Below are 16784 nucleotides of genomic sequence, written 5' to 3'. Positions count from 1 at the left end.
TGGAAGACTCCCGAGAAATGAAAATAAAAATGTAAAAGTTGTGGATAGTAATGACAAAACTATCAATTTATCTTATTAATTCAATTAGATATTATTGTTTTAATTTGTTAATATAGAAAAAATTGATTTTAAGTCATATATTACTTGACTATTTAAATAGTTTGGCTTAAAATGACATCCATGTCAAAAGACGCTTTCTTTTTGTGTCAAGGCTCAAGCACCTGTTTGATTGCCAACATGATTCCCCTATTGCTCATAACTGCTTATATTGCTCACAAAACTTAACCAGAGATTTCCAGAGAGCACACGATTTCAATTGGAAATGTCAACAAAAGTTGATAAAGGTATTAATGTTGTCTTAATATTGTATTTAGTATATATTTTATTTCATATGATAGGTCTGAAAAAGTACCGGGTATGTTCAACTCACTTTTAAATGTTTATAGGTTTTTTTAATGTTTGACCGTGTTATGGCAGACTAGATTTTAGTAACAATCATGTATAAAGCCTGATGTAACTGTAAAATATTGTTTCCCAATCCCAAACAGAATTTCTATAATACACATGAGTTTGTATTTTTTTTATTCAATATCACTCACTGACAGAAATGGAGTTGACTAGCCCAATTCTACATCTACATGTACATTACATCTACATCTGCAAAAGGAAGAATAAAAGGACATTTCTTTTTAAATATTCAGGCGTTTTTTTTAGAAATTTGAAACGATTATTTTATTATTTTTTTACAATGAGTCTTTTGATCTGTTGGGTATAAAAATCACTTTTGAGGGCTTGAGTACATACATTCAGAATTTCTTAAAAGACTTTTGATTTTGCATTCTTTTTTACACAATTTCAAAACTTCCTGTAAGAGTTTATATTGCATTCATTTTATTTATTGGTACTGTATGCGAAAGGAAATTTATTTAACCTGGGCTATTTGAGTTTTCTCATTTATGTGTTTTGTGAAATTAGAAGTATAAGCATACAATAGTCATGTACTCTGATGGCAACTAAATGATTCAGTCAAGGAATATATTTCACAATTGTTGATATCATATCAACAAAACAGTAAGAGATACAAGAAAATTTATTTCATGTACATACATTTCAACACTAGCTCACAGAGCAATTTTCTGACAAAATGCAGATTGCAGGTACATATCAATAATGCAACACAGGACCTGGAAGATAATAAATAAGTACATTCAAATCAGATTAAAGTTAAATAAGTTTAGCAAAATAGTTAAGACTTTGAATAATATCATGTTGAATTACTAAAAATACATTGATTCTAAATAAATAGAACATTATAAACACAAGAGAATATTGAAATTATCGCTGTTGACAAAAAGATTTGTTTATTAATACTATATTAACAAGATTATTCAGGAACCTTGTACATTTTTATCACAAGCAATGGGTGATTTTTTTCTTTAAGTTTAAATTTTTAAAATTATCTTCATTATTCAAATCCAAACGTTGATTATAATTAACTGAAATGTTCACTTATATTGGTAATGAACATTTCATATACATAATTTTTGGAAAATAACAAAACAATTTTTTAAATAACAAAACAATTTTTTCTTCAGACACAATAGATTGACATTATAATATCCATTGTAATAGTTACAAAACTTTCTAGCTTCACTGAAGTGTATGCGTATATCAAATATGTTACTATTTATTGTAATTAATTGATTGTAATTAAAGTGACTCGCTCATGCTTTTAGGCCAAAATTTAGTTTTCCTGGTAATGCATCTGAAAACGCTTATTTTATAATTATTTACTCTATGATATCAAAATTGCAGAACAAAATACAGTTATAGCATAAAAAAATGTTGGTTTCAGTGGGGTACAAACTCACGCCAGTAAAGTCAAGAAAAAATTATCAACATTATTTTGCTGAAGGGTTCCAGCTTTAGGTATTTTTGTTTAAACACTCCTCATTTGCCACACTTTATTTCGTAATTAAAAAAAAGAAGTACATTTTACAAACCATGAGCAAGTCACTTTAAAAAAAAAATAATTGCAATTTTGTTTTCAATTAGTTTTATTTATTTGCAAATGCAGTTGAAAGGTATTGTACCAGACATGAAACTTATAGAGCAGAAATATTTTTTAGGGCGTTGTTTTCAAAAAAGAAGATATTGAGGTTAATTATTTGTTTCAGTGTAAGATTGAAATATATTTCACCAGGTGAGCACAGACGTTATATTTCATGAGTGGTGTGAACAATAGTGAGCTATATACGTTTGGTGGTCACATGGTGAAATTTTTTGCGATCTTTCACCGCAACAAGCAATCTTTCTTTTTATTGTGTGCCTAAAATGTATTTTAAAGAAGCTTTATGGCAGTTTTTCAGAAAAGCGAGCAAAATTATATTATACTTAATGTTATTTCGGAAATGAAGTCATTGAAAGTTTTTAACAGTGAAATATCATTTTTATTTCACTGATATTTCCCTGTAAACCACATGAAAGCATATAATAAAACTCATTCTTGATTTTATTGCAGTACCCAATATTTTCTTCAAGTATAGGAAAGGAAGTTTTTATGAAATTGCTATCAATTGCTCAAGCTGTATACAACTTATGAATATTTTACTGATTAAAAGTGGCTTCAATTTTTATGTCAGTCACTTGTAATATAGCAGAAATACTCTTTAATCAGCTGAAACAATAGCACATACAAGGTATAAAGTCTATTTCCACTTCTTTCTTATAAACTGTGTTTATACCCATGTTTGATATGGCTGAATTTTCAAAATAGGAATTGGATGATGATATAAGGCCATAAAACTACAATGTTCAGGGAATCAAGTGATTCTCATTCAGTCAAGTTTTGTGCAATTCTCATGCCCCAAATCCCAAGTCCCAAGTCCCGTGAGTATCTGTGGTCTTTTGTGAATCATCTTTTTAGCAAAGATCTCGAAGTGATACAAGCCAACAAATTAACCAACTTACTTATGAAATTGCTAACCAATTACTATTAATTTAAAACAATTTTTCGCTAGTTATCAAGCGATTTAATGGCAAGGGGTATTTTGGACTGTTCTGATAAAGGCAGTCACATGAAATGAACTACCGTATTCAATTCATGTGACTGTAAATTAAAAAAATAATCTTTTGTTGACTGTTTCGATGTTGGCTTTTCAATTTTTTTCATTTTGACATTCTGTCAGATAATTGACTGCCTGCTTTTCCCTATGATTTCAGAGAAGATGCTACGATCCTGCATACACACATGTCACTCAAATAAATCCACAAGACGCAGTGTAACCTTCAGTTCTGAGAACCAGTATTTTGAGAGAGAACTAAATGAAGAAGGTACAGATATTGTTTTCCTGTTTATTGTTTGTCTAATGTTCATTTTGTTGGCACCTAAATGAAAACGCATGATTTATTTAGATCATTTTATTGGTGCCAAAGTTATATTCATTATAGCATGCATTTTACTGTGTGTGTTTTTTTTATTTCAGAAATAGAACAATTAGAACAGAAAGGCTGGAAAGATGAAAAAGAAAGTAAGACTTTATTGTAAATATTAGTGCCATCAAGTAGGTGCTACAGCAACTAGTCAAAAACAGTCTACCAATATACATTTTTTGCAATGTGCAGAGCCTGTTTTGCAATATATCATTATAAGATAATTGAAGAGAACTTCTTTATGCCTCCTCATGATTTCTTATTTAAAAAAGTTCTTATGAGGTTCTTTATTTTTATAACAAAGGTTTACATCAAATTGTGGAAAAAAACTTATGAGCTTGTATGATCAAATTATTCATAATTATAACCTTAGAATTTGTCAGTTGTAATTGTGATCAATTTGAAATTTTATAAGAATTTCTGCATGAACAGAAAAATCTTTGATAAAGAAAGTATTGCAAAACATTATAATGGCAATCCTTATGTGATTTTACATTGTCAGACCGAGTATTGATATATATTGATATATCAGTATACAACTGCAGCTCTACATCACGACATACAGTAATCACGCTGTTCAGCCTTTCCTCTGTCATATTGTCTGCTAACACTTTGTCTCAGGCATATCTTTACAATCATTGATTGGATCTCAACCAAATGTTACATGTATGTAGAGCCCAGAAGAAAGATGTGTCACACTGTCAGTTTTTAGGGTCAGTTGAAGTAAATAATGCACAGTATGGAATCCATACTATGGATTTCCTAGCAGTAGTTTGTATCTTAGCCATATCATTTTAATTAATCATCAGAATTTTGGGGGGATTTGTCAATTACCCGTGACAGCCCTTGTTTAAATAAGGTTTTATTAAAGGATAAAGTACATAATTGGAGTAAAAATGTATTTCCCTGCATCATCTTCAGAGAAATGGTTTACAAATTACCTTGCAAAGTCACTGGGAGTATACTTTGGTCCTGACAATGAGCCCTTGTTGGATGAGGTCAGTTTTGAGGGCATCGCACGTTACCTGGCCAGTGACAAGTGCTCCAAGGTTGTTGTGCTCACGGGGGCTGGGATTTCCACATGTATGTACCCCTTGGAATAGGTTTTGGTGATATCTTCTTTAATATTTATATTAAAATGTGAATAAAAAATATGAAAAAATTACCATGACGTGGATACCTCAGTGTTGAATTGTTTAGAAATCAGTTATCTTCTGCATTTAGGAATTAAAACTCATTGGTTAAAATTGTGATTGGTTAAATAGGTTTGAATGTGTATAACACGGACATTAAATTATACCTTTGTTACCAGCTGCAGGAATTCCAGATTACCGTTCACCCAACACTGGTCTCCTAGCCACAGTCAAGGCAAAATACCCCAAAATGAAGGACCCAAAACAACTCCTGGAATTGGAGTACTTCATTGTATGTATAAATAGGTATCAATTTTGGCTAAACATGTTCCATTTTTTGAAAATATGTGTTCATCCATTATTTTGTTGCTATGTGACAAATATTTCCACAAATTGTTGTTCCTTGTGTCAATAATGTCTACTTGATATTTTTATTTTAACAACCTATCTCTAGGTTTGGTATAACTAAAGTGATGCAATATTACATCTTTAAGAACCATATTATCAGCATATGAACTGCACTTTTTCATAGTTCATTCAGCATTTGAACAATAAACCAATTATTACACATGCTACATACCAATGTTGTATATCATCTTTTCAGAGAGATCCAAAACCATTCTTCACCTTCCGAAAGGACATGTTTGCAATAGATTATAAGGTTTGTTCACAAATGTATTGTTTTAAACTAAATTCCATACAATATCGCTCTTAACGTTCAATTGGAATCCATAAAATGTACTTTTTAGCTTGACTATTAGAAGAATATGAAGAGCTAAACCTACTCACCCTAGTGTCGGTGTAACACCTTGGTTAAAGTTTTGCATGTAAGAACCTTCATGTCATTATCTCAACAAGTACATCTTTTTTGTATTGAAACTTTAGATATGTATTACCAACTATTCAACCTACTAATTAATGAAGTAAGATAACACTTATTTGAATAAATTTCAACTATTGGGCCTTTATTATTCAACTTAGAAATTATGGTTACGGTTTTGCATGTAAGCACACATAGGTTAATATCTCAGCAACTACTTGATGTATTGCATTGAGACTTTATACAACAGTACTCAACCATCCAACCTACCATACTTGAAAAACCAAGTTAGATAACTGTTTTTCCGAAATAATGGCCCTTCATTTTTCAACTTAGAAATTAAGGTTTTGCCACTGCATTTTAGTCGATATCTCAGCAATTACCTCATTTATTGCATTTAGTGTGTGTATACCATGTGATAAATTATGTCATATATGCTACGTCCAAAGGCAACATTTTGCTTAAAATGTAGACTTAAATCAAAGATAACTTTTCTTTTACTACACCATTTTAAATGAAACAAAGAACAGTCTATGACACATAAAGTGCCACGCCTTTGTTTTATTACTGGAGTTTGGTATGGTGATTAGTTTTAACCTGTTTCCAAAATAATGTTATGACAGTGCTCCATCAGACGGCCATATTGCAAAATGGTTTGTCGAAGTGTTTTAAGAAACTAAACTCTCAATCAAACTCTGGTAAAAGTCTGAAGGCAGGGCTCCATTAGCGGCGTAGACTGCGCTATGTTTCATTTCAAATGGTAAAAAAAGGAAAATTATATTTGTTAAAAGTCTTCATTTTAAGCAAAATATTGCTTTCTGACATAGCCTTATGACATAATTCATCACGTGGTATACACACACTGGCTTTGAAGCTTTATACAATCAAGTTTGGTAACTTTATCTTTCATATACCGGGTAATGCAAATTTTGCACCTTTATTATTTGACTTGGAAATTCTGGTTAAAGTTGGCATTTACCCTAATTTTACTGTGATCCATGCATGTTTCACTAAAACTCTGCAATCCTTACACTTCAAAGCAGCGGAAAAGTGGAGCACACTGTCTCTGTGACAGCTCTTGTTTAAGTTGAATTTCTTGTTCAGCACTACTGTTTTTATGTGTTTAGTATAATATTGAAATTGAAATTAAAACATAAATTTTGATTTAATGGGCAACTTGGAGAATTTTAATGAATAAGAAATCATGGTTGTATTTTTAGCCCACTCCGAGCCACTACTTTGTCAAACTGCTGGAGGTGAAAGGAAAACTTCTCAGACTCTACACTCAGGTATCAGATATCCTCTATACATCATACGGAGTTACTTAATTGTTCTTGTATAACCAATGCGTTTTTCACAAACTTCAAATTTTACCCAACTAAATCAGAATATTTGTAATTGTTCAGCTTTTACAAATCAAAATTGATATTCATTAATCAAAAGATGAAAATTATTCAAGTGATAAAACTATGAATGTATAGAGTATGAAAATTTAAGATTTTCGTATCTAAATATGATCCAGGAGTGCTCCAGTGGACATTGCTAAATAGGATTAAGCCAAATGATATTGGATAAGCCAGGTGGGTGGCAGCATCCAGTATGTTGTTAAGTGTTATGACCCATGCCTTGGAACCAACTATATTTGCAGTGTCCGCTCTCTAAATTTGTCTTAACATACAACCACTTGTAACCAAACTTGATGTCCTTTTACAAGGACGGGCATATTTTGTGACATTTGGCATGTTCCATATTTTTTTTAACTCTTTTAGTGACATGTGCAACATCTATATGCATTTTGAATGCACTACCGCATTGTTCTAATTTAATTGTCTTGTTTTCTATTTATAATGACCTTAATTCATTAAAGTAAGTTATGTTTTCCCCTGTGATATTTTTAGCATGTGTTTGTCAAGATTTGTTTAGAATGTTCAAGAATATTCTATTTATCCCATGTATATAAGTTTTAGAATGAACAAGATTCCTGTAGTCTTTGAGAAAAGTTTCTAGTGAATTTTTGTAGGATGTTCTAAAAACAGTCTCTTCTGGTATATTAAGGCATACTTCTCTGATCATATCATTTAAGTTTTAAAACAAGTATTTGTAAAAGTTTCACCAGTGCTACAACATTTCTAAAGTCTTTTATTTTGTAATCATTATTGGATTTAAATATAGCGCTAAAAAGTGAGTTTTATATTTAATGTTGATATTAGACAACTGGTTTCCTCATACCTTGTCTGTCAGAAGGGCTTGAATGGCAGGTAGGGCTGGAAATTGCTAGGGCAGTTAGTCCACTGACACATTTCCTACCTGTCTGTCCAAAATATGGAGGACTTACACCCACTGGAATATTTCAAATGGTAAAACTTATTGACAAATTTGACACCTTTCTCGGTAGAACATAGATGGGTTACATGGTCAGGCGGGGCTGGACCCTGCCAGGATTGTGGAGGCACATGGCACCATGGACACAGCTCACTGTATATACTGTTATAAACACTACACAAAGGAGCAGATGAGAGGTACACGCTAGTAATTGAAATAAGCATAAGCCTGCAAGCAGGAATTGAGTGGTGGCTTGTAAAAATGATCTGGAATTTGTTATATATTTGGGCCTGTTGTTCTTTAAATGATATGAATAATTAATTTTGATGACTGACACGCTAAAGGCCCATTAGCTGCCATTTGATGTGATCAAAGTATAAAACATTATTAATATCAGAAAATCAAAAAGTATGCTGTACGCAGGGTTCAAACTTAGGTACTGGGGTCTTCTATCGAACACCATATCCACCGCATCATATAGGAAGATATTTATACCCCCGACAAACGAAGTTTGAAGGGGGTATATTGGAGTCACCCTGTGGTCGGTCGGTCTGTCGGTCCGTCGGTTTGTCGGTCAGTCCGTTGCAATTTACCTTGTCCGGAGCATAACTTAAAAACTACTGGATGGAATTGGATTAAACTTCATACAATGATAGAGCATAATGAGAGGAAGTGCAGTGTACAATAACCATAACTCTTGTTTATTACTGAGTTATTGCCCTTTGTTACTATTTTTTGTCCAGAGAATAACTTGAAAAGTACTGGATGGAATTCATTGGAACTTCATACAATGGTAAAGCACAATGAGAGGAAGTGCAGTGTTCAAGAACCATAACTCTATTTCAGCTAATTACATAGTTTCTGCCCTTTGTTACTTTTTTCTTGTCCAGAGCATAACTTGTAAACTATTGGATGAAATTTAATAAAACTTCATACAGTGATAGATCATAATGAGAGGGAGTGCAGTGTACAAGAACCGCAATTCTATTTCAGCTAATTACAGAGTTACTGCCCTTTGTTACTTTTTCTTGTCCGGAGCATTACTTGAAAACTATTGGATGGAATTTAATAAAACTCCATACAGTGATAGATCATAATGAGAGGGAGTGCAGTGTACAGGAACCGCAATTCTATTTCAGCTTATTACTGAGTTACTGCCCTTTGTTACTTTTTCTTGTCCAGAGCATAACTTGAAAACTGTTGGATGGAATTTAATAAAACTTGATACAGTGATAGATCATAATGAGAGGAAGTGCAGTGTACAGGAACTGCAATTCTATTTCAGCCAATTACAGAGTTACTGACCTTTGTTACTTTTTCTTGTCCGGAGCATAACTTGAAAACTATTGGATGGAATTTAATAAAACTTCATACAGTGATAGATCATAATGAGAGGGAGTGCAGTGTACAGGATCCGCAATTCTATTTCAGCCAATTACAGAGTTACTGACCTTTGTTACTTTTTCTTGTCCGGAGCATAACTTGAAACTATTTGATGGAATTAAATAAAACTTCATACAGTGATAGATCATAATGAGAGGGAGTGCAGTGTACAGGAACCGCAATTCTATTTCAGCCAATTACAGTGTTATTGTCCTTTGTTACTTTTTTCTTGTCCGGAGCATAACTTGTAAACTACCAGATGGAATGTAATAAAACTTTATACAATGGTACAGCACAATGAGAAGGAGTTCAGTGTACATGAATCATTACACTATTTTAGCAAATTACAGAGTTATTGCCTTTTTCTGTGTTTTTTTTTTTGTCAAACTTTTGTCCGGACAGTAACTTGAAAACTACTAGATGGAATTTCATAAAACTTCAAACAATGATAAATCATAATGAGAGGCGGCATTCGGGGGTATTAATCACCTTCAGTGATAGCTCTAGTTTTTGAGATTAACATCTTAACATAATTTTTAATAGTGGCACAATTTGTCAGAAAATGAAAGCTGCCATGATTTGAATGTTTATTGTTATTGGTTGTGGCTGTTTGAATATACTTGAAGTTACCATTTTTGTCGGCACTTTTTGCTATCAGGCAGTAGTTAATGAGAAGCTTTCCAGAGACCTCATTTAACCTATTATTTATTTATTTATTTTTAAATATTAACATATACATAGGCTAGAACAGACAATTTGGCTTTAAAATGGACTACATAATGCAGAAAGGAGATTATCGAGGCATTAGATGTTAGCTTTCCACCAAAGGGGTCAAAGTTAAAGCCCCATAAGGAGCACGGTCTCTTTTCCCTTGAAACCAGTACTAGTTTCTACCCAGAAAACAAACATGAAAGTGATACATACCAGGTATAGCTGTCCCCAACGTGTTTTCTTAAGATTTATCCATTCAGAATCAGAAAGTTCAAAGATGATTAATTTTGCTCAATAAAATATGTTTAAACCAAAGTTCAAAGATGTCAAACTATGTCAACCATGGGCATGTATGTTACTGCTTGATGTGTGATCTTTAGTTTTTGCTCATATCTAGTTTTCATACGGCTTGCCAGTAAGTATGCAAAGAATGGCTTATTCTTAATACAATTATTTGAAACATAGTCCACAGTCACTCCACTTGTCATATGTCATACTAATGTGATACAGCTATACTGACTGTATGTTGATTGCAGCCCAGATGTATGCACACAAGGACAGCTTGGTGCCCTACTGTACGGAGGAGGACTGTGATGGGTTCATGAAACCAGGTACTCACATCTGTGTTATATAATTGTGCTTTCATACATATCTCTTAATACTAACTTGTAATGCCTTAAAGCTGAACCCTGACTGTTTTGATGTTTTTTGTTGTTGTTTTTTTTGTATTTGAATAAGCCAATTTTAAGGTAAATGTCTGGAAATAAGTTTTATAAGACTGTTGACAAAAAGTTGCAGATGTTATGTTCAAAAATTGATGATTTATGGCTCAAAGTGTTATTACCCAGTAACACTTTAAGAATAATTAAACTTTCTGCCGCATTCCTGACAATGGAGATCTATTCTTTTTGGAGTTATCTAATATGACTAAATTGATAGCATTGGGCCAAGACAACTTATTCTGAGACTTTAAAGTGACACACTTATTAAAAAAATAATACATGAACACATGAACAGTTGAACACCACTTCTCCAAACACCGTTTATCCGAAACTATCGCTATTTCGAAATTATTTTTCGGTCCTGATTTTACTCCTTCTTTGTTTTAATAAATTTTTAATCCAAAATTGCTATTCAGAAATAATCGCTATTCTGAAGTAAAAATAACGGTCCCAATTTGGTAATTCACACCTATTTATCAATTCTTATTTCAAACTCGAACATGTCATAGTTTTTCACACCATACTGCGTATGCTCTGGGGCATCGGCTTGAGGTGACAATGAAGCACAATAAGCGCTTGTTAAAGAATGACATTGAGCATGCGTATGTTACGAGCATCGATGTCAGAAAATGAGTGATTCATTTTGGTGATGTGGTGTACGACTTCATGAACAAACTGGACGGATACGAGACTAAGAAACACATCAACAGAATCAGCAGAGTGCAGCGAGACATCACATCATTCTTTAACAAAACCGAACGATACTGAGTAAACAATGTGTAAATTCAGTGCTATTTAAACATGCTTTTTATAAACTGTGTTATGTTCCGAATACATACATGTGCTGTCATTTTGTTTTAAATGTTTTATGTTGTTTTAATAAATAAGTTTAATAACGATTTATTTGTCATTTATTAAACAATAAATTAACAAATATTTTTGTATACGAAAGATCACTCAAACCGAATGTATCGTATTGGTAATGTGTACCGGACATTGCAATCTTCACAACTTAGTATTTCACGTCATCTGTAATTCAGGAACGCTGTCATTTTCCGAAAATTGTTTAACCGAAATATCGCTATTCCGAAATAAATTTTTGGGTCCCTACGATTTCGGATTAACGGTGTTCAACTGTATAACAAACATCAATTTTGACTGATAAATCTTTAACTACGTACTAAATAATGCATTTATGGAAAATATACAAGATTGTAACCATGTTTTAATAACAGAAAGCGCAAAAATATTAAATGATTGGTGAATGTAGAAACACCATGTTTTATGCTCATTTCCTTCAAATTAAACTCTTTTTTCTTCATAAGAACCATTTTTTTGACATTTATTCATCTTTTTTGGAATACTCAAACAATATGATTAATTGTGTTAAATCTTATTTCGGAGTAAGAGTGCATCTTTAAATAAAGAAAATGTAAAAAGCTTTCAATCTGTGAGAGTTTAGCTTGAACCATATATTGTACAAATGTAATTGATACTCGAGGTTTGATGTTATCACATTGTGCCATAGGCATAACAACAAGCCTCCAGACACTGAAGGCTTTTAGCCTAGAAACAATAAACTGATGCATTATAAATGCCTGGATTTATCTACATACAAGTAACAAGGTATGTCCAAAGAGTTTGTGGAACCCTTATATTAAGAGAAATATTATTTCCAATTTTTTTATTAAGCTATTTTTCACCACCAATTTTTAAGAAAAACCAAGATAAAAAAATAAAAGCAAAATGATGTTGAATGCCATTTCATTTTAATGTGTGACTTGTAATTTTACAGATATTGTCATGTTTGGTGAAAGTCTCGAGAGGAACTTTATGGATGATGCTGAGGTAGGTGTTTAATCTGCAGAGGACTGGGTGACTGATGTAGCTTGGCAGATTTGTGAAGTGATGATGATATATTATATTTGTATAAATTTGATAATGTTTTAGCCCGAATGTTTTTGGAAGGAATGTTTTGTCATAGCCTTGGTTTATTCAGTGTTAGCAGCAACATATATATTTTGGGGTTATTGTCATGTCTTGGGTGTCTTGTCTCCAGTGTGTTGGTTGTCTTGTCTTGTCTTGTCTTGGATGCTTGTATAGCTCTTTGTGTACATATAAGTCATAAGTGCATACATTAAGCGTTGTTTAAAATGGGCCTCTATATATGTTTTAGTTTCTGATCATTTATACTCTTGTATTTAATGCTTTTTTTTGTTGTTTTGCTTTATTTTACAGGAAATTGAAAACTGTGACTTCATGTTGATCATGGGTACAGCAATGAAGGTTCAGCCATTTAGCAAACTTCCTATCAAGTATGTATACTCTACAAATTAAAAGAATTCTTCAGTATATCTTCTGATTTTAAAATGATCATCATTTCTTACCTTTTAACAGAGACATATATCAACATTATATCTCCTGGGTGAGGGAAAATATACATAAAAAAAATCATCTTTTTTTCGTTTGTTCAGGTTTATGAGGAAAAGTTTTTATCCCCTGCTGAATCAAAGATTTCGGGAGGGGGATGTTGGTTTGGCGTTGTCCGTCCATCCTTCCGTCCGTCCCCACGTCCGTCCGTCCGGTACCATATCTTGGTAGGCATTGATCAGAAAATGTTCAAACTTGGTCAGAATGTTTTCCTTGCAAATCTCGACCACTTTTAAAAGTGGGTCACTGGGGGTCAAAAACTAGGTCACTAGGTCAAATCTTAGAAGAATCTTTGGAACATAGTAAAGGCATTATACATGGTCAAATATTCCTTAAACTTAGTCAAAATGTTATCCTTGATGAACTCTTGATCATAAATAAAACTGGGTCACATATGATCGAAAATTAGGTCACTAGGTCAAATCTTGGAAAAACCTTGTCCAGAACCATATCATGGTAATTATTGGTCAAGTTATGTTTGCCCAAACCTTGTCTGATTGATAACAAGAGATTTATCACCAAAGAACCTCAAACTTAATAGGGAGGTTGTTGTTGTATGACCAGCATGTATACATGTTTAACACCATTAGATGTTTTGATGACCCATTTTTAACTTAGAATTTTTGAATTTGGTACAATTTTTGTACTTGCTTTTTCTGAAAATAGCAAAAATCAGCTTGGCGGGTTTAAGTTACAAAGTCACTAATAAAAATATCTTGCCATAGTCTGTTATGAATGGTTCATTGTAGTAGGTCCACTACCAGCACCGTTATAAATGTACATTGTATCTACTTAACTTACAAGTATTTTGATTATCAAGTGATCAGCATTTCATACATTTCTTTAACTGTATTGTGTTAATATGTGAATGCTTCTTTATTCCACAGAACCAAGTTCAATGTTCCAAGGTTGTATATCAACTTGGAAAAACCTCAAGTGGTAAGTGTAAACATTACAACATTCCTTAGTACTTGAATCATGACAAGCAGATAAATATCAAGCAAATATATGTCAAGAGATATAGGTCAAGCAAATAAATGTCAAGCAGATATAGGTCAAGCAGATAAAGGTCAACCAAATATAGGTCAAGCTGATATAGGTCAAGCAGATAAAGGTCAACCAAATATAGGTCAAGCAGATATATGTCAACCAGATAAAGGTCAAGCAAAGGTCAGTCAGGCACTCTATTTAAACCACAGAGCTAATAACGAATAGATTATCAGTCGGGCACTCTATTTAAACCACAGAGCTAATAATGATTAAAAACGGGGTTTTATCTCTCATCTATTTAAGCTAAAAAAAGGTTATGTTTACTACGAACAGAGTCAACTATCAAATGTTTATGTTTACATGTACCTGAATGTATGATTTCAAAATAACAAAGTCTTACTATAGTCTATGTGGTATCTCTTTAACACAGTCTTTTTGTCTTTCACCAGGCTAGACACCCAATGACTGCCCTGTTCTTTGGTGGAGGATATGACTTTGACAACGAAGACAACATCAGGTTTAAAGAAAAATTGTCTATGTACAATTAATAAACAACATCTATCTGTAAAATTAGCATGATAAGTCTTGACAGCATTTGTGTGCTCTTTGAATGTCAGGGCTTTTTGTGTTATTGCCAATGTATATTGAAGTTTAAGTAGGCTTTAAAATGTTTTTAGTGCAGTAAGTGACTACAATTCATGGGCTGTGTATTAAAATGACTGAGAGCATTTTAAGTGTTCAAGTGTACTATGCAAGGTGACCTACTGGAACTTTTAGTATTATATTTCATTTTATACTTCAAGGTATTATTTTTGGCATTGGTGACTGCGTTGCATTAGCAAAACCTTATGCAGACAATAACTTGATGACAGTGTTTGTTGGCATAATGTCTGATAAATCGCCTTAGTAGCTCAAATTATTATAAAGTTTTGTTCCTTTTACAAAAAAATTGCATTATAATTAGTTTGACTATAATGGGCAATGCAAACAAGTGACATGTCCAATTCAACAGAATTCTAGCTTTATATAGTTTTTCTATGAAAAACATCTAAATCAAGTAAATCAAATTTAAGTAATAAAAGCTGTTATACTTTACTACAGATTTTACCAGCACTTTTTCTTATTACAGGGATGTGTTTGTGGGCGACAAGTGTGACGATGCCTGCTTCAAGCTTGCTGACCTTGTCGGATGGGGGGTATGACCTTTTTTCATTCTGTATTTATGAATCACTCTTTCATTCTGTTGCAAGTAAAATGGGAACTTTCAGTCAAGGACTTAATAAAATCATAATTGATATACATGACAATCATCTTGTTTTGTTTCATTGTCAAGCGGGCAAGCAGTGAGCTTGATATAGTTGTCACAATGGCAGTTCAACTTGCTTGCACGCATTCAACAGTATCCAAATTTGGCTTGTTTGGGCGGTAACTTGATCATACAATAGAGGATTTTGAAATAACTTGGCACAAATGTTGATCATGAGAGGACAGTGTGTCATGTTCAAGACCCGTGTCTGTATGTCAAAATTCCTTGGACTTTGTCTTGTCCTGAATGTAACTTATTCATGCATTGACAAAATAACTCTGCCCAAGCGATCACCATGAGACACTGGTCAAAGGTCAAGGTCACACTCATTGGTCAGATACACTTGTTTGATATTATTCGGTACTGTCATGCACAGCCATCAATTTTCCAACAATTGCATTAAAGGTCAAAGAACAAACTTTGTCTGAAGTGCTTCATGATTTTGACAGTGGATGACTCATTTCACATTAACAGTAGTTGAATATAGTTTAAAAAATAGAATTTAAATCATTTTATACGTCATTCATTCTTTCAGAAAATATGAACCAATTGTAATTCATACTTTGTTTCACACAGGATGAATTCAGAGCTATGGTTCAAGAGGAGAATGCTAAACGAGGTGTGGTGTGGCCCCCTTCAGTTCAGAAACCCAGCCCAGGACCTTCACACTCAAAGACTGATAAGCCCTGCCCACCTACACAGTCAAAGACTGATAAGCCTCAGGCTGCTAAAAATCAGCCCAAATCACAGAGTTCTGTTAACAAAAAGACTTTTAGTTCAGGGAACATAACAACACAATCAAAGGCAGTAAAAACTCAAAGTAAACCAGACATTAAGATTGCAGCAAGGTCAGGAAAGAGAAACACGGAGAAGCCTTGACAGCCGATGTTAGCTGAATATAGAGAGGCCTTGAAACTGTTGGATGCAATCAAATCTTGAGTTCATAATCTTGCCTATTTGTTAGCTAAAATTAAATGTGAAATGCATGTCAGATTTTCTCAGGATATACATATATTTGTTTTCTTAACATACATGTACTTGTATTTTTAATGGCCATTTTCATGTGTGATTTTACTTGTTAAGAATTCTTTCCATGGTGAATTATTAGAACAGTTAAACTTGTTGAAACATTAATGTGGTTTCAATGATTACAGGATCAATAAACCAAATATTTCTGTGACTCTTTTTATAGCACTAAACTGTTGCATTCATGCATATTGAATTTGATTTTTGATAAGCAGTTTCTGTATTTAGCAATGATCTCCTCTTGTCTGTGATATTTTTCACTTTTGGACCAAAATTTGCTTAATTGTTGTTTCTTTATATTTGTTACTGTTTGTGTTATTCCATGAATCATTTTACAGATTTTTGTTTTCTCTCTATACAATGTATCTTCTGTTTTCAACTGTATCAAGAATGAAAACTTGAAAAATATTAGTTTTTCTTCAATACTTATACCTTGATTAGCTTTCTAAGCCACATGCTTTAACAATAGTAACCTAAATCCTAGTCAAATTGTTCACAGGCAAGACAGA

General features: G+C 32.9%; 1 protein-coding gene across 1 annotated transcript; it reads left to right on the top strand.

The window, feature by feature from the left end:
- Position 1: 1 nt before the first annotated feature.
- Positions 2-16677, top strand: LOC128209260 (NAD-dependent protein deacetylase sirtuin-2-like). Its single transcript, XM_052913213.1, has 16 exons — positions 2-31; positions 212-344; positions 3223-3333; positions 3486-3530; positions 4354-4515; positions 4745-4857; positions 5170-5226; positions 6606-6674; positions 7781-7904; positions 10338-10412; positions 12319-12371; positions 12762-12838; positions 13841-13892; positions 14393-14460; positions 15073-15139; positions 15826-16677. The coding sequence occupies exons 2-16, from the start codon at positions 323-325 to the stop codon at positions 16126-16128; spliced, it is 1398 nt and encodes a 465-aa protein (XP_052769173.1). The 5' UTR covers positions 2-31; positions 212-322; the 3' UTR covers positions 16129-16677.
- Positions 16678-16784: the final 107 nt, after the last annotated feature.

Source organism: Mya arenaria, chromosome 11, assembly GCF_026914265.1.
Source record: "Mya arenaria isolate MELC-2E11 chromosome 11, ASM2691426v1".
Lineage (NCBI taxonomy): Eukaryota > Metazoa > Mollusca > Bivalvia > Myida > Myidae > Mya > Mya arenaria.
The sequence above is the reverse complement of the archived record's forward strand: the minus strand, read 5'-3'. Positions and strand labels throughout refer to the sequence as shown.